Below are 22656 nucleotides of genomic sequence, written 5' to 3'. Positions count from 1 at the left end.
AGAGTAAATCGATTCTGACGTTTTGTTCATTCTTTCTAAGCTCAAATGTTTTAAATTCTATTTTAAAGGAACTTTTTATTTGAAAAACCTTTCAGTTTTTTCCTTTGGTCAAATAACATGTTTTTTTTTTGACGAAATGTAATTGGGCTCTTCTCTTAGGTGCGAAATCAAGAGATAAAGAGAGAGAGAGTTAGAGACGGAGGGAGAGAGAGGAGAGAAAACATTCCGTTCAAGCGGGTAATGTTGTTCTCGAGTTGCTCTCGTCCCTAGTCTCGGTACGGGGAGAAAGGATAAAACGTTTTTTAGTTTTTATTCTCGTCCCCAGGCTATGTGCGGTTAGAGATTGAAAACGTAGTTTTGAAGGAACTAGTGTTTAGTTTCTTCCCCAGCCACTGAAATTTTTATCTTAAAATATGTTTTCTGTTTTTTGCTGGTATTAATGAGCTTGCATTATACGACTGATTTCGCAATTACTACCTTTTGATAAGGGTAGAATTGCGTGCTTCAGGTAGAAATCAGTAAGAGTTTCGATTTCAGTGAAATAAGTGCAAAACAGAAAATCGAAGTGATAAGTGATATTGCGCAAAGTGTTACAGTGTTGCGTCCGAGGGTTCGTCTGTTCGTGCCTGTCGTTCACCTAGTCCGGGACCTCTTGCAAGCTCCCTAGCAGGGGAGAAGTAATGTCGAACGACTTATGGGTTCGAGAGGCCTTGATCAACGAACAGACGTTTCCCTCTATGGTATCGGGTGTATCTTACCAAGATCTCCCCTACCATAAGGCGAGAGACGTTTTTTCTCCTCGTCATCCGAAGGCTTTTCGCATAAGAAACCTGTAACAAGGTTTCGAAGCCCTTAAGCGAAAGTCAGTCCTTTCAGGACAGGTCCAGCGTCCTGGTTACAGCCATTAGGACAGCTCTGACCCTATGCAGTCATCGGAAAACTGCTCGCCGCCTAACAAAAGCGTAACACAGACTCCGAGAGTCTTTTTTGTTGGCAAAGTGTTGCGGTCACAGACGTTAACCTCGTCTCTTACCACAACCATTTCCGTTGTTCCTTAATGGGTTGTACGGCAAGACATGCAGAATATGCTTGCCTCCCTTATGGAAGACTATTCTGCCGATTAGTCCGTTGAGTCTAGCCGTTTATCTTATCGATATCCTGGCTTTCAGCCAACCTAACGTTCCTTTGTGCTTCCTGTTGACGTTGGCGTAGCTAAGTCACGTCAGTCAGGTTGTTTAGAACCACACTCGATGCGGTCTCGTGTGGATTTTCAGCCGCCTTTGGACGTTAGGCCACTTGCTGATGCTCCTGTTGACGTTCAGGACGTTCGCTAACAATCGGAGTTGACTTGTTTTGACGCTATGCGTCAACCTCCGCATTCTAGAGTTGTTTTGACTGCTCAGTCTAGGCAGTCAAAGCAGTCTCGAGTAGACGCTGTGCGTCCTCACGCACCTGTTGTGGTTGACAGTTCAGTTGTTGACAGTTCACAGACTGTCAAGCAGTTACATGACGTTGCGTCCTGGTCCGCTACTAATGCACCAGTGAGCGTGGACTCTGCTTGTAAAGCATTGCCACCACAGTAGGTCTCTCCCTTGCTTGAGACTCAGCTTTTATCGGACAAGGTTCCTGTAGATGAGGAAGTTGCTGTTACCCCTCCTACTGATATTCCCTTGAGGACTCTGTCAGATGGAGAGGAGCCTAAAGCTGCTTAGCCCTCTATGGACTTTAATTAAATCATGATGATTTTTTTTAAGGATCTTTGTCCGGATCTTTTTGTAACTGCTGCTCCTCGTTCGCCTAAACGTCAGAGCTTACACTAGGCCTAGCTACTTCGAAGAGATTGTTTTTAAGCTAGTGCTATCTCGCTCTCCTAGAGAGCTTTACGTTGGCTAGGCGACTGGTTTATCACCAGGGGGAGTTTGGGGGATACAGCCTTTGCTTTCCCTTCTTTTAAACTGGCTTATAGAGCGATAGTCTGATATGACACGAGAGAAGTTCTCGGCTTGGGAGTTCATGCCTCTGCCCAGATAGACTTCTCAAATCTCGTAGACTCTCCCTGGTGCCTGGCCAGGAGACGCTCCAAGTTTTTTACAGGTCAACTTCACAGCTGTTTTCGAGCCTTTGAAGTTTTGCTGTACAATTATGTCATGCATAAACAAGGCTTTCAGGGATGGAAAGCGGTACCGCCTCAGTCGCTAACCCCGTCTGTTGCCGCACCTGCTCCCGTAGACCCTAAATGGGCTTTGCTGCAAGACATGCAGTCCAAGCTTGCGTCCTTGATAGAGGACTTTAATGCGGAGAAGGTTGCTGCCGAACCTTCTGGCCAACAACCTTCCAACCGGTCGGTGGTGCGTCCTGTTGACGCTGAGGTAACCTCGCGTCTGCAAGTTGAGGTGGTTCCTCCACCGATGCGACCCAGTGTGGGTTGCCAGCCGCACGTTGACGTTAAGCGACGCTCGGAGGTGGTTGTTGACGTTCAGGACGTTCAACAACCAGCAGAGGTGACTTGTTTTGACGCAGTGCGTCAACCTCAGCAACCCGGTATGGTGTTGACTGCACAACCCAGACGGTCTAGACAGTCTCGGGTGGACGCTGTGCTTCCTCGCGCACCCATGGTTGTTGACAGTTCACAGACTGTGCAGCAGTTCCATGATGTTGCGTCCGGGTCCATCACGCATGCACCAGTGCGACCGGACTCAGCGAGCCAGACGTTGCCCACTCCGTTGCCGTTTCCTCATCAGTTTTCGGATGAGGAACCCTCTGATGAGGACGTTGCTGAACAACAAGACGATCAGCCCCCAGAATAGAACAAGCCCTGCTATCCATCCAGAAGATGCTGAAGAAGGAACGCTGCTCAGTCAGGCTGTGGATGAGTCTGGTAGGGACGCTGTCATCCGTGGAACAATTTGTGTCACTAGGAAGACTACACCTCCGTCCTCTTCAATACCATCTAGCTTTTCACTGGAAAAAGGACAAGACGCTAGAAGCGGTCTCGATCCCGATTTCCGAAAAGGTAAAGTCTTGTCTGACTTGGTGGAAGGACAATATCAACCTAAGAGAGGGTCTTCCCCTGGCTGTTCAGACTCCCAACCATGTTCTCTTCTCGGACGCTTCGGACGTGGGCTGGGGCGCAACACTAGACGGTCGGGAATGCTCAGGACTGTGGAACTCGAGTCAGAGGAGCATGCATATCAACTGCAAGGAGCTGTTGGCAGTACATCTGGCCTTGAAAAGCTTCAAGTCTCTCCTTCGAGGCAAAGTGGTGGAAGTAAACTCGGACAACACCACGGCCTTGGCGTACATCTCCAAACAAGGAGGTACCCACTCACTGACGTTGTACGAGATCGCAAGGGACCTGCTCATCTGGTCAAAAGGTCAAGACATCTCCCTAGTAACGAGGTTCATCCAAGGCGACTTGAACGTCATAGCAGATTGTCTCAGTCGGAAAGGGCTAGTAATTCCAACCGAATGGACCCTCCACAAGGATGTGTGCAAGAGACTTTGGGCCACTTGGGGTAAACCATCCATAGATCTCTTTGCAACCTCGCTGACTAAGAGGCTTCCAATCTATTGCTCTCCAGTCCCGGACCCAGCAGCAATACATATAGATGCTTTCCTCCTAGATTGGTCACATCTGGATCTCTACGCATTCCCACCGTTCAAGATTGTCAACAAGGTACTGCAGAAGTTCGCCTCTCACGAAGGGACAAGGTTGACGTTAGTTGCTTCCCTCTGGCCCGCGAGAGAATGGTTCACCGAGATACTTCGATGGTTAGTAGACGTTCCCAGAAGTCTTCCTCTAAGGGTAGACCTTCTACGTCAGCCACACGTAAAGAAGGTACTCCAAAGCCTCCACGCTCTTCGTCTGACTGCCTTCAGACTATCGAAAGACTCTCGAGAGCTAGAGGCTTTTCGAAGGAGGAAGCCAGTGCGATTGCTAGAGCAAGGAGAGCGTCTTCCATTAGAGTCTACCAATCGAAGTGGGAAGTCTTCCGAGACTGGTGCAAGTCAGTTTCTGTTTCCTCGACCAGTACCCCTGTAGCTCAAATAGCTGATTTTCTCTTATACCTGAGAAAAGGACGATCCCTTTTAGCTCCCACTATCAAGGGCTACAGAAGCATGTTGGCATCGGTCTTCCGGCATAGAGGCTTAGATCTTTCCAAACATAAAGATCTGCAAGACCTCCTTAAGTCTTTTGAGACCACCAAGGAGCGTCGTTTGGCTACCCCTGGATGGAATTTAGACGTGGTACTAAGATTCCTCATGTCAGACAGGTTTGAGCCGTTACAATCAGCCTCCCTGAAAGATCTCACTCTTAAGACTCTTTTCCTGGTATGCTTAGCCTCGGCTAAAATAGTCAGTGAGATTCATGCCTTCAGCAAGAACATCGGATTTTCGTCGGAAAAAGCCACTTGTTCGCTGCAACTTGGTTTTCTAGCCAAAAATGAGCTGCCTTCTCGGCCTTGGCCTAAATCTTTCAATATTCCCAGCTTATCGGAGATCGTAGGCAATGAACTAGAAAGATTCTTATGCCCTGTTAGAGCTCTTAAGTTCTATTTAAAGGGTACTAAACCTTTACGAGGCCAATCTGAAGCTTTATGGTGTTCAGTTAAGAAACCATCCTTGCCTATGTCAAAGAATGCTTGGTCAGACTTTATCAGATTGTTAATACGAGAAGCTCATTCACATCTGAGTAAGGAAGACCGAACTTTGCTTAAGGTGAAAACGCACGAAGTTAGAGCTGTAACAACTTCCGTGGCCTTTAAGCAAAATATATCTCTGCAAAGTATAATGGACGCAACCTATTGGAGAAGCAAGTCAGTGTTCGCGTCATTTTACTTGAAAGATGTCCAGTCTCTTTACGAGAACTGCTACACACTGGGACCATTCGTAGCAGCGAGTGCAGTAGTGGGTGAGGGCTCAACCACTACAATTCCCTAATTCCATATCCTTTTAATCTGTCTCTTGAAATGTTGTTTTTTTATGGGTTGTCCGGAAGGCTAAGAAGCCTTTCGCATCCTGGTTGATTTGGCGGGTGGTCAAAGTCATTTCTTGAGAGTGCCTAGATTAGGGGTTTGATGAGGTCCTGTTGTATGGGTTGCAACCCTTGATACTTCAGCTCCTAGGGGTCGATCAGCATCCTAAGAGGATAGCGAGGCTCCGTAAGGAAGACGTACTTAAAAGGCATAGTAATTGTTCAAGTCGACTTCCTTACCAGGTACCTATTTATTTTGTTTTTGTTATTTTGATAACTTCTAAAATGAAATAAAAAACTCTTAGCTCATAAAATGTAAACATATATTACTGGTCTCTACCCACCATCCTGGGTGTGAATCAGCTATATATATTCACCGGCTAAGTTAAATATTTAAAAATGATATTTTAATTATAAAATAAATTTTTGAATATACTTACCCGGTGAATATATAAATTAAATGACCCTCCCTTCCTCCCCAATAGAGACGCAGTGGGACGAGGAGAAAATTGAGTCTTTGTTTACATAAGAGCTGGGTATCTGGTCGACAGATGGCGCTGTTGGGCACACCCGCAACCTGTGTAGCGATCGCTGGCGAGTTTTTTCCGTAGAGTTTGTCTGTCGAGCAACAGAGTTGCAGCTATATATTCACCGGGTAAGTATATTCAAAAATTTATTTTATAATTAAAATATCATATTTACATTGTCTATTTTTATTATTTAAGTTCATGGTCTTTGTGCCTTATACTTTGCAATTTTTTATCCAATGTACATTTTCACTTTTTGTTACATACTCTTTAGCTGTTGATTTCTAAATCCTGGTAATATACTCATATTTCAGATGTAACTTCTCCGATATGGAAATTGAGATGTTCTTTGCAAAGTATGATACCGATGGTAGTAGATTGCTTGAGGCTGATGAGGTTAAAAGAATGTTGGCTGATCTTGAAGGACAACAAACTGATATTGATAGTAAGTCAAAAGATATTTTTATTCATAATTTATTTTTCAAAAGGTTTTCTTACCTTCCAAGGTAGTTCTGCATTTAGCATCCTATTTAGAACAGCCATAATTATAATCTTATCATTTTAAACATGACTTTGAAATAGCTTTGAATGCAAGCTTAGTAACTTGAAAATACTGTTGTATCCTAAAGTCGCAGAGAAATTATTTTGAATAATAAGAATATAGTTGGTGTAAATTTTACACCAAGAATATAAAAATTCACAGATTCAGTAGAATTATAGCTATGGTAGAAATACATGTAGTTAGCAGAATTTGTAAATGGTAAATATTGTAGGTAGTTTTCAAGGAAACTATTAAATAGACAGTAAATACACCAGGAGCATTCCTTTATCAGCCCCAAATCTTAATAAAAATGAGCAATTCTAAAGACGTCATTCCTTGTGATGTTAATTAGTAGCTTTGGAACCTATCAAATGGGGTAGTAATAAAATCACCCAGTATGTACTAAGGACCCAAAATTTTACAACTTTATGTAATTGTTTCTTACATCTTCAGGATTTGATATCACATTATGAGAAGTAAAGTACAGTACAGGTTTTAGTTTTTCTAATTATTTGCATTTTACTACAATTAGCTTTGACCCTCCATCCACCCAATACATACTTGAATGTAGCAGAAATTTTAAAACCATATTATTTATTTTTTGATCAAGAGTATTTTACCTGATTCATCATTGTACAGACCTGGCTTATTCAAACTGTTTTTAGAAAAAAATTGTGTTACAGGTTTCAACTATTTTGCCACATTATTTTTAGCATAATCAATATTGGCTGCTCTGATGATTGTTTAAGATATACTAGTTTCAAACTTTTAATTCATTTTCCAGATATAGAGCTATTAATTAATGTCCTTAGATGTGTAGTGACTAATCAGATCTCTTTATGTATGTTTTTTAATGTGAGGTATAAGATTTGTTATGAACATGATATACTAATTCACTTTCTAAATTCTTTATGCTAAAGATGGCTTGAATTTAAATTTAACCATTCCTTTATATATCATTCTTTATTCTAGCACTCAACAACAGTAAGTTACTATTTTACAAATAATAAAGTTTTGTAGAGACTGTTATCTTTTGCTGTAGCTCACAAGGCTTATTTTTGTAGAATTAGAGCATGCGTAGTATTTTTTTGTAACCTTAGTGTTTAGTAGATTATTTTTTTGTGAATATTTGTAGAAAAATAGTGAAAGGGAACTATTATTACTTATTACTGTATATTGCTTATTTTGAGAATATTTTTGACACAAGGTATTACTTTTTTGATGCCTACATGCATTTTTTTGTATTGATGTATGTACTATGTTAATCTCTGTACAGTATCCTCTTTTTCTTAAAAATTAGTTGTAAATTGCAGGAGATTTTATGCACTACAGTTTAACATTCAAATAGCTGTACTCTTTTCTTCTTCCTCTTTTGTAAAGAATAGAATTATAAACTTATAGTGCAGTAGGCTATTCACAAAAGGAAAATAAGGATACGGTACCAAAAAGATTGTTGAAGTTTAATTCTTAGAAAGTCATTTACATCATGAGGTGTTTAGAATTTTTAAGTAACCAATTATTTGGTTTAAATTAACCAGCTGTCCCTATACCTGTACTTCCTACACATGCCATTTAAGGTCTTAAAGATTGCAATATTTGTGGAGCAAACAAGGTCTTTAGAGGAAATTACAGTAAACCTATTTTTTTTATATGAATTATAAGGTTATCTGTACCTAAATCCAACCATTTATTTTGCTGTAGATAAGAACAAGATGATTGGAATAGACTGCTACCTGCATCTTTATCACTTGTCTATCATCATTCCCACATTCACTGTTCTTACTTTCACTGTAATTTTTTTCTCTGGACTTTCACTGTAATTTGTTCCCTGGACTTTGCTTTCTTTGAGGATTCTCATCACTTTATGTATTTAAAGAAAGATGAAAAATATGTGCCATTTCATCAGTTAAACTCATGACTAACTTGAACTAGCTTTTTCTGTGACTCCTGTTTGCTCTTTCTGATTTACCCAACATTCTCATTTGTGTTGGCCAGAGAGTGGCGAAAGATTAATCAATTTATGTGGATTTTTTATGATCCTACAATCGGGGCTCAGATGATGAATGTGATTTAACAAATTTCAGTAAATTTCATAGTGAAAAATTTGTGGATGTTGTCAAGTTTGGCACCTATTTGTACTTGTGTTTTTAAACTTTTAAATAGATTTTTATCTTCCCCTATATATTTGAAGGCTGCTGGTAATTTAAACCACACTTTTTCAGACTTATGACTTCAGAGAATCATTGACTCATTTTCATGTAGGCTTAGAAAAACAGTGCAAAGAACACATTAATAGATCGCATTAGTATTCTTTTCCTCTTTCAATACATCTAGACATTCTTTATTTCCAATGCCTATTTAGATTAAGTAAATGGGGCCCATTTTGTTTTATGAATTCGTCTGAGCTAATGAGAGTTTTCTTTTTATGAGTCTGTTTTTGTTGATAGACTCAAGCATAGTCTTTGTTTAGAATTGAGACTGAATTCTTTAGCTATTGTTAGTTTTCATGATCTAACACATTCTGCGTTAAAATGAAGAACGTAATGGTAAAACATTTAGGTCAATTATAACCAGGGCAGAGTTAAAATGGTAATACTATGTATAAAAACAGAATGTCAGTACTTTTAGAATACAGTATTTTCAAATTGGTCATATTTGTTTGACTAAAGAATATTGCTGTTTAATTTGCAAGGTTTTCTTACTTTTTAATTTTAACTTAAAATTTTTGTCCATCCATACAACAAACTAACAGAATGCATGTTTATTTGCTAAACTATTTTATTACTGTATGTAAAAAGGAAGTTTTCTGAAAATGGTCAGTGGCTCTCTCTCTCTATATATATATATATATATATATATATATATATATATATATATATATATATATATATATATATATATATATATATATATATATATAGATAGATAGATAGATAGATAGATAGATAGATAGATAGATAGATAGATAGATAGATAGATAGATAGATAGATATTCATTCAAACTGATGGCCTTATTAATAATTTTCATTATACCCAATAATTTTGTTCTCTGATTTTGATGGTTTTAATTTCTCAGTGTATTGTATCAGCGTGCAACCTACATTAGCCATGAAGGTTTTATATAATTTCACACACATTAATTGTAATTATTAATAGGTTTTGTAAAAAGATTGCTGTGATGCACTGTACAGTATTCTCTCATGTGCCTTTTTCAGTACTCGGTATAAAATATAAAATTTAATAAAAAACATACCACAGAACTGCAGCAGTGTAGTGGGGAAAAATAATATACACAGTGAAAACATACATCAGAAGCAATTAAAATTACTACAAATTCATGTTTTGTGCAGTACTGTATCTTAAATATAGTACATCACTGTCACTTGTTGTGACTGCTTAGGTGTGTGAAATTTTATTCTAATTACTTTCCTTTCCAATTTGAAATCAGAAGCAATAAAACATGAGCAGAAACCTTCCTCTGAAAAGGCATCAAGCGAGGCTGAAACTCGACCAGTATCTGCATCCTCTGGGCATTGTTCCATTACATCAGTTTCTTTCGAGGAATTCTCTGTGTAAGTTTTTACTTGTTTATTTTGCATGCAAACAAATTTAAAGCCTTAGGAATGAAAGAAAATATAAATTTCCTTTATTGGAGAGGATAAAAAGTTAACTATTTTCAGCATAAAAGATTAGACTGTAAACTTCATACACACAACAGATTCCCTCCCTCACATACAGCAGGCCACTTACTTATGCTGTGTAGATGGAAAATTTAGCATGGTAAATTTCTTGGATAATTAATTTGATACAACACTTATTTTTCATTGCTTTATCCATCTACTTTGTGCTGTAACGTAATCTATCAAATACGTGTCTTCAAAGTTCACCATTACTCAAATAAAGTATACTAAAGGATTTTCTTCTTTGAAAACTATGTGCAGTATTTCCAACAATCTAGTCCCTTTCCAAACCTATTTCCACAACAAAGGATAATAATCTTGCTTTTTGTTTTTTGTACAGTTTACAGAGACGAGTGGACCGCTTGGAACACAGCATTGGTAGCATTGTGAGCAAAATTGATGCAGTATTAGTGAAATTGGATTCTATGGAGAAGTCTAAACATAAACGCCGAGAAACCATGGGGAAGATTCTAGAGTCAATAACAGAAAATGATGGGAGTAAGTTTTATAGCCATTTGATAACTTTAGGGTCATTTACTTCATTTGTAACTTCATGCAACCTTTCTTTCTGTAGCCTAACCTTGTTAATTCTTAATAACTAGAGTACCCGACCCATAAACAATGACAATTAAATATTTAGATACATATGCACACACACTCACACATTTAACCTCTACCACCCCTTCCCCCTTTCTTAACTACAACACAGAAGTTTCAGCATTTTGTGGGAGATTGTGGTTTTCAGGTGTACCTTATGGGCTTACCCGCTCTCCAGGATATGACTACTCCCCTTCCCCCTACCCGAGAGATAGGGAGAGACCGAATAATCATACATCTGACAATGCTGCTTAGTGTGATGGGAAAGTTATTTTATATATATATATATATATATATATATATATATATATATATATATATATATATATATATATATATATATATATATATATATATATATATTTCTGGGTCGACCTGTGACGGCCGGTGAAAAGTCCTTCTTTCTACCTTTTCTGATATAAACCTTCCAAATATACCAGAGAAAAATAAAAGCATGGAATGCAGAGGTTACTACCCTCGCGCGAGCACCTCGTGAGTGTGAAGAGTGACGTAAATGAAGGGGAGCTGTTATCAAGGTTACCCGATGGATCCCCTCCCGGTACCACCCCGACAAACTGTTCCTTGTTGCAATTAAGCATGGATAGCCGCAGATATAGTAGTTTCAGGTGGGGACTTGTTACATAGATGTATACTCCTTTTTTGAAAGGAGGGAGAGTCCATCAAGTTTACATGGCCATATCACCCAAAAAAGGGATTTTGACGAAGGAAAAATCTATTTCTGGGTCGAACCTGTGACGGCCGGCGAAAAAGTCCTTCTTTGTACTTTTTCTGATATAAATCTTCCAAATATACCAGAGAAAATTAAAAGCATGGAATGCAGAGGTTACAACCCTCGCGCGAGCACCTTGTTGGTGTCGTATATCTAACAAGGGCGTTTGTAAAACACTATTCACAGGCTGTCTTCCATTTAGATAATCCCTTCATCAAAGGGGGAGGGCCGTGACAGGCCCTAGAGAATACAGTTGGGTTACCCTACCGACACCCACCACTCGCGCTCACTAGGTCATCCTTCTGCAAGAACATATGGCTTGGCAAGGAAAGGGTGGGTCCGTACAAAAATCATCGGGAAGGGTTTCGCCGGGCGTCACAGGTCTCTCCCCAGAAATAGATTTTTCCTTCGTCAAAATCCCTTTTCTGGGTCGAACCTGTGACGGCCGGCGAAAAAGTACCAGAGAATGCCTTCCAAGCCCAATAAATTAATAACATAATGAGGAGAATACAATCACCATGTACGACAATACTATGATATAATAAAGTAATCGTCCAATTACCAACCAGCCAAATGACATAGGGAACGTAAGGTTAAATAATAATGACGACAAGGAACCAACTGAGTGTCGAATCGCAAAAGGCATCAAACCTTACATGTCTAAGTATATCTAAACATTAAAGGAACGGTAACTACAATAACAGTTAAACCATAGGAATTAAACATGGCAAATATCATAGGGCTAACGAACTACCAAGGAGAGCGGCGACGTGGTGTGAGTGGCGGGTAGGAGGGAGAAGAGAAGAGATGGAAGAAAGGAAGAAGAGGAGATTAATGGGGAGAGATAAGGCTCCCCCCTGCCATCGTTGGGTATTTAAGGGCCTGTAAGATCTTTAGATATTGGCGTTTGACAACCATAGGGGATTTCCAACCCGTATATTTTTTAAAATCATCAAAGTCCCTGTTCTGGAAATCATTGTTGGAGGCATCTACTGTCCGTATATCATGAGCCTGGGGAAATGATTCCGGATTAGTATGTTTAATGAAGTAGAGGATTTGTTGCCTGATACCGTGAATGGAAATAGTACCTCCTTGTTCCCTGATAACCAAGGAGCCAGACGATCGGGTGGCAGTTCTAGCTAAAAAGGGGCTTGAGAGTGTGACTGTACACGGAGAAAAATCCTGGGGATGAAGAATAATCTTCCGAGAGGAGCACCTATTTTGCGGATCCTCATTTTTTAGCTAGGGAAGCTTTGTCTGGAAAGGAGTACTTCGGCTGAAGGGAGGAAATCTATGTTTTCCGGGTTTCGTGAGAGCTGCTAGTTCTGATGTTCCATCACCTGAAGCTATAGCCGTTAGAAATAAAGTCTTCCTAAGAAGAGTGATATAAGAGCAGGATTCATTGTCCGTGTCCATCGCAAGTTTGAGAACACCGTTCAGAGACCAAGAGTCCTTTTGTGGCCGAACCGAAGGTAGAAGCCTAGCACATGTTTTTGGGGTTGATGAGAAATAGGAATCAGCTAGGTTAATGTTGAACCCAACAAGGTAGATCTTCTTCAAAGCTGACTTGATGGTGGTTAAAGTGCTAACTGTTAGGCCTTTGTCAAATAGGAACCTCAAGAAAGAGATGGCTAAATGCGGGGACATACGAGTATGGTCTGCACTCTTAGGGGACCTACTAGTTGTTAACGGCCGAATCATATTGGCGAATTGTCGAGTCCCTTTTTGTCCCATTCGATGAAGAGATCGTTTCCGGTTCAATGTTCGCATCTCTACGAGCTGCCAACTTCCTGTAGTCCACAAAGTTAGAGTTTTGGCTATCCTTGAGTAATCTGACACAGTGAGTTTGGATACTCGGGTCAGTTTGAGGAACGGGATCCGGATGGGACTGAGTTTCAACTCGAGGAGGAGAGGAAACCAACTGTTCTTGGCCAGTGAGGTGGTACTAAAGCCACTGCGCCCGGGAAGGAGCGTAGTTTGTGTAAAAGTTTTTAGAAGATTCCCTGGGGGAGATAGGGAAATCTTCTTCTAATGGTTCCAATCCCGGGGTAATGCGTCCATGGCATAAGCCCGAGGGTCCAGGGTTGGGGTCACATAACAAGGAAGTTAGTGATTCATCTGAGTTGCGAATAGATCTACCTGGAGGCCTGGAACGAGCCTGAGTATCCACCGGAATGAAATTATGTCTAGAGACCATTCTGACTCCAGTGGATCCGTCCTGGATAGTGAGTCCGCTCTCACATTCTGGCCTCCCGCTAGGTGAGGTGCTGACAGGAACCAGTTCTCTTCTGTTGCCCAGGCGAAGATAGTGACCAGGATCTGATTCAGGTTGGGTGACTTGGATCCTCCCCTGTTGACGTAGTGTACTGCGTCTGTGCTGTCTGACACTACTCTGATGTGGGTCGACCTCGGAGGAGTCTCTCTCTTCAGGGTCAAGAACACTGCCATGGCTTTGAGAACAATGATATGGGACTGTTTCATGGAGAGTGACCAAGAACCTGAAACATCTGATGTTCGGAGTAATCCCCCCCATCCACTTAGAGACGCGGCTGTATGGAATGTCACTTGTGGAGGTGGGAATTGTAGAGGAACCGATTTGGAGAGGTCCTTCGGTTCGGACCATGGGTGTAGTCTCATTTTCAAGACAGAGGGGATCTTCGAGACCATGTCTCTTATAGGTACTGTAGCTCTCTTTCTCCAAACTCGATTGATGTCTTTGAGTTTGGCTTTTATTAGATCTGTTACTGAAGTGAATTGGAAAAGTCCGAGGATACTTTCTAAGGCTCTTCGGACACCTGTTTGTGTTTGAGAAAATTTTTTTTTTTTTTTTTTTTTGATCTTGGAAACTATTCCTCTTACCTTTTGGAAGGGAGAGACAACGTGTGCTTCGAAAGGTCCCACTGAATGGCTAACCATTCTAAGCGGACTGATGGTTGCAGGCGAGATTTTTTGGAGATTGACCAGAAATCACAGGTTGTCGAGAAATTGGAATAATTCCTTCGTAGCTCTGTTGCCTTCTATGACCGGCCGGGCCCAAATGAGCCAACCGGCCAGATAAGCAATGATCTGTATCTCTTGGTTCCTGAGTTGTTCTAACACTCTCTCTCCTAGTTTTGTGAATATCCTGGGATCAATGTTGAGGCCAGAGGGCATGTCTTGAACACAAAGGCTTTCCTGCTTAGGCGGAAACCCAGATAAGAAGAGAAGTTTCGAGCTAAAGGCGCAAGATAATAGTCGTCGGTAAGATCGACAGAGGTGGTGACGGTCCTACGGGGAAGTAAGGTCCGTACCTGAGAGATAGTCAACATCCGGAACTTGTCGCAGAGAATGTAAGAGTTTAGCTTGACAAGTCCAGGTCCACTCTCAATGCCGCCAAGCCTTTCTTCGGAATTGTGAACAGGTGGCTTTGGAACTTCAGTGATCGATCCCGTTTGATTGCTTCTTCTTGAGTAACCCTGTGGTGTACTCTTCCAGGATGGGAGTGGATTTCTGGGAGAAGGTCACTGGTGGAGGAGGAGGACCTTGTGACCATTTTCACCTCAAACCTTTAGAGATTATGCTATGAGCCCACAGACCGAAGGTCCAATGGTCTCGAAAGTGGTAAAGTCTACCCCCTACCGGGACCACCGCGTTGTGAGGGGGTGAATCTAGGTACTTTCCTTCTCCGAGCCCCCTTTTTTCTAGGTCCGTCTCGATGGCGAGACTGTCTTCTACTCCTGTAGCTTCCTCTCTGGTGTCCACGAGAGGAGCCTGAGGGTTCGGATCTAGGGCTGTATGCAGGTAAAACATCCCAACGGGGTTGGGCTGTGTACCTGGGGAATCAGTGAGGTAGACCACCTGATGAGGGGGATTTGGATGCATAGACGTCGAATCGGAGGGAGGCTGTGATGACGAGTGGGTAACCGACTATCGATTCCTGTCTGATAGAGGCCTCAGACAGAACGTATTTCCCACAACTAACCCGATCAGACCATCAAACGTGTAGGTCGAATTGGAAGGGCAGATCTTGGAATTATCGTAACCCCCAGACTGACAACATCCTGGTCCAGACAGATCGGGCCTGCCCTTTAGGAAATAATACTGTTACCTTCGGTACCTTGTCTAACCTAACCAAGGCAATCTCTTTCAATCGAATGAATCCGTTGAACGGGAATTCTAGTACCTGGGAGTAAATTCTAGGTCCCCCAGAGGGAGGATGTCTATGCCATCCAGATTTATGGTACCATCTATATATGGAACATGTAAGGCAAATCTCTATGCGTTGTTTTTATCGAAGGAGGTTACTTCGATATGCCTGGGGCTGTAGGGGGAAACTTCTGAGTTCCTGAACGGATCTGACTCACTACCATACTTTTGAGCTCCGTCATAGCCCCTTGGTTTTCCTTAGAATGTGTTGCTTTTAGCAGTCACGGTTTATGCAGGGTAACATGAACATCAGGATCCATTAAGGGTCCTAGGTCGGTGACGTAGGTAATTGCAAAGCTGAAGGCTCAAAATTCATCCCCACCTACCTGCCCGTCCATGGGGTCGTCGTCCAACCTTAGAGAGGACACTCTGAGGAGATAGGGACCTCTAGATGGAGCATTTCTTCCCAACCTTGATAACCAAGGGCGGAGAGCCTCTCTTGCAGGCCAGAGAGATTCATCATCATCCTGACGGGAACCATGTAGGCGAACCTTCTGTAAAAGAAAGGGGACATAAGTCTGGATGTTCCTTGAACTTTGGTTAGTGATCCTATTCACAGGCTGGGATCAACTGTACAACTCATAAAAATCATTTTTAAAGAAAAATCATTTAATGTACTATCTTTTGGGGTATAGTTCGACACTTGTATTCATGAAATGTGACACTGTTGGCGCATCCGCCACAGGTTGGCCACCCCTGACTCAGACGTTCAGAACCGGTTCTAACATTATTTACTGGCTATTAGTATTCTATTGATTCATCTGTTCACTGACCAGAGTTTCAAGGAACAGTAGATAGCCTCTCATGGCATGGTTAGTCTCGACCCGGCCCTTCATTAGAAGGGGCCAACGTTTGGTTCCCAGTACTGAGTGGAAACTTATGTCTATTTGAACACTATGTTGTATGGATATTTATTCATATTTAGGCATAGTTAGAATTGAATATGTATAAATATAGGCATAATCAATTTATTTCTATTTGAACACGATGTTGTATGAATATTTATTCATATTTAGGTATAGTTAGAATTGAATATGCACAAATATAGGCACAATCAATTTATTTCTATTTGAACACTATGTTGTATGGATATTTATTCATATTTAGGCATAGTTAGAATTGAAAATGCATAAATATAGGCATAATCAATTTATTTCTATTTGAACACGATGTTGTATGGATATTTATCCATATTTATACATAGTTAGAATTAAATATATGCATAAATATAGGCATAGTTATGTTCATATATTTTTATTTGGACTTTCAAGAATAACTAATGAATATTACCAACGCAAATTCAAAGTGTCATTAAAGTAAGTACAGTTTACTTTGTATTCATGTTAAATCCTTTCCTTTACAGCAAAACAAGAGATTGGCCACCCGTGGTCTGAGTGAGCTCTGTCTGTACCGGAGCTCCGGTAACAATCCCCGGTACAAAGGTCCGTCATAGTGACAACGTGAACACCAGAGGAAAACTAATATTAACCTCAATGCTGATCGCCTGTACGATATCCGGTTAAGCCGGAGATTCGATGAAAAGGATCGTAATAACGATATTGTGATTATTTATGAAAAAGGGGTTCATACCCTGATTCTGATCGTCTGATTGATCTCTGTTTGTAACGGAGAACTAGTGACAAAGGTCCGTCATCGTGAAAACGTGATCCTTAGCGGTACGATAACATTCTCTAATACTGAATGTTTGTGTTATCTCCAGTGAAGCCGGAGATTCGATGAAAAAGGGACCGTAATAATGAAACTGTGAAGTCTTCATCGGTATCACATTGTTAACTCCGGTTCTGGCCGTCTGCTTGATCTCTGTTTGTACCGGAGATCCGGTAGCAAAGGCCCGTCACCGTGATATCGTGACCGTTCCCGGTACGATAACATTAACCTCAATGAATGATTGTGTTATCTCCCGTGAAGCCGGCCGTAACGGTGTAATTATGATCAAACATGACAAAGGTTCGTGTGTAAAAGGCTTCAGCCGGAGTCCGAGTGCCGGATTACACCGTTGCACTCCAAAATCTGCTCCTGAACGTTAACTAGTTCTCACCCAATGAGTATCCATATAGCGGAGCATAACTCAAGGCGGAGCTAAGCATAACTTCGGAGCTAAGGGTGTCGGTATAAAACGACCCCAATTAATGACTCATACACTAACGTACCTATTAATATTGTTAGCTATATTAACAGTAACCACATCAATAAAAACGTTCATAATATTAAACGTACTATCATCAACTCTGATACTAAGAGGAGGCTTGAATAACTCGTGATCGTATAAAAACGGAGAACGGGAAATTCACCTCTCTTACTCGAGCTAACAAAGAAAACGAGAGAAGGAATAACTCATATCTGTAGAACAGGGAACGAGCAGTCTCTGTTTTCGCTCTCAAGGTTACATAATAAAAAACTAACATCACACAATAAAACAAGAACATTAATAAAATTGATTGCTTTTCTTAGTAATAACCAAGAACGAAGAATAACGTAACAAAAAAACAAGGATATAGTCTAAATCGAAGCCTCTGAGGCGAGAACAAACTAACAGACTAAATCGCTAAACTTTAATTCGCTATTCTTTAAATCGCTATTCTTCGTAGGTCCAAATTGGACTTGCAAGCAAATAAATACCATAGCAAAAATTAATGATAACAATAAAAGGCCATAAAACGTAAGTGATATAACCAAGATGACAGAGTACCAGATGGGCAAAATTAACTAGAATATTTACCGAAGCGAACATAACCCAAAATGGCTGCCGATACCTCGGCAGGACAATCGCTTCCAAAACTAAAAACCACCATATTGGAAACAGAACAAATGCCCGGTACTGTCAAAAGCTGCCAAAACAACCTATGGTACTTAACATTGGTAAGGGTGAAGTATCAACGTCAGTCATGTTGAATAAACGACAATCACTTCGAAAAACACTGGGCAAAACACTTATAAACTTTGCTGGCAAGTCCAACACAGAAGGATGACCTAGTGAGCGCGAGTGGTGGGTGTCGGTAGGGTAACCCAACTGTATTCTCTAGGGCCTGTCACGGCCCTCCCCCTTTGATGAAGGGATTATCTAAATGGAAGACAGCCTGTGAATAGTGTTTTACAAACGCCCTTGTTAGATATACGACACCAACAAGGTGCTCGCGCGAGGGTTGTAACCTCTGCATTCCATGCTTTTAATTTTCTCTGGTATATTTGGAAGATTTATATCAGAAAAAGTACAAAGAAGGACTTTTTCGCCGGCCGTCACAGGTTCGACCCAGAAATAGATTTTTCGCTTTGCTCAAAATCGGTTTTTTGGGCTTAGCCATGTCGTCCTGATGGAAGTTTCCCAGAGAACTACTTGAAAGTACTACATCTGTGGGTTTGTATAAGTACCTTTACCTTGACTCAGATTTTTATATGGTCTCTCAGACCAAGTGTATATATGACATTACCGTTATTTGTCATATCCACTAAGTTTGGAACTAACTTAGGGCTTCCTGCCCCCTGCAGGGAATATGTCGATACCGACTATAAAGCGTCAAGGTTGTATTCGTAGGAACAAGGTGGAACTTTAGCTATTACCAGGTTGTTCTTACAGAGGTACATTATCAAGTATTTTTATTTCTAGGAAAATAAAAGACTCTGGAAAATTTATTCGGTTTCATGTACTGTAGAGCGAATGAGATCCACATACATTTCATGTATTTATTTTTATAGACAACAATAAATACAACAACGAATGTATCATGAATAGAATCTTTTATGTAATCAACATCTTTAATAAATATATATACTTGTATCCTGTAAGGGAAGAAATATATATTAGTAAAACACAGGTGCGACTCAGTATTGTGAAATTATCAAATTGATTTCACTTAGATGTTTGATATGTTTTAACACTGTGTACGAATGTTCACACGGCACTGGTGTTATTGGTTAGATTCTTTACCTATATAGAACAGTCCAAGAATTACCATAGTGATTCTCATTAAAAGGTATCACACACAAAGATGCTAATACCTGTTCACCCTTTACACTGTTAAGTCCCAAATAGTTCACTGTTCATCGCAGCATAATGTTTATAAAAGACTAGAGGATTTCCAACCAGTATATGAGTGGAGCATATCAAGGTCCATATGCTGAAAGAAGTTCAGCGAGGAAACAATTTTTCTAGGATCATGACCTGCGGGTGTACTGTCAGGATCCGCTCAGCGAATAAAGTAGGTGAGTTTTACCCTCAGTTGTTTTAGGGATAAGTTTGATCCTGAGGTTTCGCCTATGAAGAGCTGTCCTTCATTGAAGTCTGAAGTTCTTCGTAGATAGACCTTAAGACACACTACTGGACATAGAGAGACATCTTCCTTCAGAGGGCAGATTCTCCAAGGACCCCACCTCCTGGTGGGAAGCTCGTTTTTGGCGAGAAAGGTAGGATCAGGAAAAAGATTCAGTTCTCCCTCTTATGTGAACTGAACATGGCCCTCGTTTCTAGATAGGGCCACTATTTCACTAACTCCAGCCCTTGAGGCTATAGCAAACAAGAATATCACTTTCTGTGTTAGATCTTTTAGGGTACAATCTTCGTTGTTCAAGTTCGAAGCATAGTGCAAGACTTTGTCCAAGGACCATGATATGGGCTTTGGAGGGATTGCTGGTTTGAGTCTAGCGCATGCTTTCGGAATCTTATTGAAGATTTCATTCGACAGGTCCACCTGGAAGGCGTAAAGAAGAGGTCTAGTCAAAGATGACTTACACGTAGTTATTGTGGTGGAAGCCAGGCCTCGTTCATGAAGGTGGATGAAGAAGGAAAGGCAAAAGTCTATCGATATTTCTGCCGGTCTGTTTGCTTTGACAAAGGAGACCCACTTCTTCCAAGACGATTCATATTGTCTTCTGGTTGACTTTGACATATTCTTCTATAAAGTCGATGTTGTCTTTTGAGATCCCGAACCTTTTCTTAGCTGCTAAGGCGAGAAAATCATGCCATGTAGGTTTTGGGTTCTCCATGATGAAGCATAGACAGTCGACTTCTGAACCAGTTGGGATAGAACTGCATTCGGTAGAGGAAACAGCTTTATCTTCAGTTCTATCACTAGAGGGAACCAATTGCTCTTGGGCCATTTGGGGGCCACTACTGCTGTCATTCCCATGAAGGATCTCAGATTGTTGAGGGCCTTGAGCAGGAGATTTGTTGGTTGGAACAGATAGATATGGTTCCACCTTTTCCAATCGAGGGACATGGCGTCTGTCGCTTCTGCCCGAGGGTCCTCGTATGGGGCCACATATCGAGGTAGTTTCTTGTTGTCGCTCGTTGCGAAGAGGTCGATCTGGAGTTCCAGGAATTTTTCCAAGATGAAGGAGAATGAGTCTGCGTCCAAGGACCATTCTGTCTCTATCGGTTTTTGCCTGGATAGAGCGTCCGCCACCACATTGGGAACCCTTGCGGGTGAACTGCTGATAAGTGCAATCTTTTCTTCCTTGCCAAACGAAAGATGGCCAGCATCATGTGATTGATGTCGGGCGATCTCGAGCCTTCGGTTCAGACATTTCACTATTACTTTGCTGTCCAAGACCAGCCTGATGTGGGCTGATCTCTGAGGGGATAGTTTCTTCAACGTTAGGAAGACTGCCATGGCTTCCAGAATGTTGATGTGAAAGGTCTTGAACTGGTGCGACCAGTTCCCTTGTACTTTCCTCTGATGGGAATGACCTCCCCATCCTTCCGGTGAGGCATCTGTGTGGATGACCACTGAAGGTTGAGGTGGTTGTAAGGGAAGTGTCCTTGTTAGGCTCTTGACCTTTGACCACGGCCTTAGAAGCAATCGCAGTAAGGTCGGTGTCGATCTCTGTTGATCTCTTCGAGCATTTGATGCGTATTTTCTCCAGACTCCTGACGCATCCTTCAGTTGTGCTTTCAGCACTGGGTCTGTTACTGCTACAAACTGGAGAGAGCCCAGTACTCTTTCCTGTTGGCGTCTTGAAATCTTGTTGGATTTCAGTAGTCTCTTGACAGAACCCGCAATCTCTCTCCTCTTCTTCAGTGGAATGGAGAGGCGGTGTACTGCAAGTTCCAATGGATTCCTAACCATTGAAACTCTTGAGCTGGAGAGAGGCGAGACTTCTTGTTGTTGATCTTGAAACCCAGATGATCCAGAAACTGGATCACCTTTGTGGTTGCCTGCAGACAAGCTGTGTTGGATGCTGTCCACACCAGCCAGTCGTCCAGATATGCTGCTACCTGAATGCCTTCTAAGCGTAGCTGTTGGACGACAGTGTCCACAAGTTTTGTGAATATCCTTGGGGCTATGTTTAGTCCAAAGGGGATGGCTGTGAAGACATAATTTGTCTTCTGTAGTTTGAATCCTAGGTAGGAGGAGAGGGGGCGGCTGACTGGTAGGAGCCAATAAGCATCTGATAGGTCTACGCCCCTTTTGGTAACAGGGTCCTTATATGTTGTAGTGTTAAGATCCGGATTTTGTTGTTCTCGATGAACTTGAGCAGAGACAAGTCTAGAATGACTCTGAGTTTGTCCGAGTCTTTCTTGGGAACACAAAACAGCCTTCCCTGGAATTTGATGGACTTTGTTTTCCTTATTACCTTTTTGTTTAAGAGCTCTAAGGTATATTCTTCCAATAAGGGGGTGGAGTGTTGGAAGAATTGAGGAAAAGGGGGTGGAGTTTTGTTCCATTTCCACCCTAGTTCATTCTTGATTAGGCTGTGGGCCCAGGGATCGAAGGTCCAACGATCCCGAAAGTGGAAGAGTCTTCCCCTTACCTGGAGCATCTCATTGTTGAGATGATCCAGAGGGTTTGTTACCCTAACCACGTCCTCCTCTACCCCTTGAGGGGTTTCTTGAGGAGCCTCTTCTCGATCCTCTACCTTTAGGGCGAAAGGTAGTGGTGTGCCTCTCAAAGCCTGGGTTAAAGGGTGGTGACTGAGCTACCAACTGCTGGGGCACCATTTGGAAGGTGGTTTGCGGCTGGGCAACCATTTGGGGCACTGCGGTCATGGTAACCGTAGGATGCTGTGCAGGCCTATGAGGTACGCGTGGCTTCTTCGTCTTCCTCTTCTTGGGTTGGGGACCAGCGTCAGAGGATGATTTCCTCTTGGAAGACATGCCCCACTTTGGGAGAAGGTTCCTATTCTCCGTGGCAGCTTTGGCAACTACCTCTTGGACTGCTTCTTTTGGAAAGAGGTCCTTGCCCCAGATACATGAAGTACTGTAGTCAACTTCCTGGGCTCGTGTTTGACCATTGCATTGGCAAACACGTGCTCTCTACAGGCCCTCCTGGCCTTTACGAAAGCGTACATGTCCTTCACTAGGGTAGCCATGTGCATCTTGGCTAGGACCGTGTACATATCTGGGGTGCTCGAGAGGCCTGCACACATCTCCATACAGTTCTGGAGAGACAGAGAGGCAGCAAGTC

General features: G+C 41.7%; 1 protein-coding gene across 1 annotated transcript in view; it reads left to right on the top strand.

Moving 5' to 3' along the window:
• LOC137654680 (polycystin-2-like) overlaps window positions 1-22656 on the top strand; it is a 93693-nt gene that overhangs the window by 60849 nt on the left and 10188 nt on the right. The window contains exons 12-14 of the mRNA XM_068388549.1: window positions 5817-5947; window positions 9492-9615; window positions 10064-10221. Of these exons, the coding sequence (XP_068244650.1) occupies window positions 5817-5947; window positions 9492-9615; window positions 10064-10221 (413 nt within the window). The remainder of the gene's footprint in view (window positions 1-5816; window positions 5948-9491; window positions 9616-10063; window positions 10222-22656) is intronic.

The sequence above is a fragment of the Palaemon carinicauda genome, chromosome 15, assembly GCF_036898095.1.
Source record: "Palaemon carinicauda isolate YSFRI2023 chromosome 15, ASM3689809v2, whole genome shotgun sequence".
In the NCBI taxonomy this organism is placed as follows: domain Eukaryota; kingdom Metazoa; phylum Arthropoda; class Malacostraca; order Decapoda; family Palaemonidae; genus Palaemon; species Palaemon carinicauda.
The sequence above is the reverse complement of the archived record's forward strand: the minus strand, read 5'-3'. Positions and strand labels throughout refer to the sequence as shown.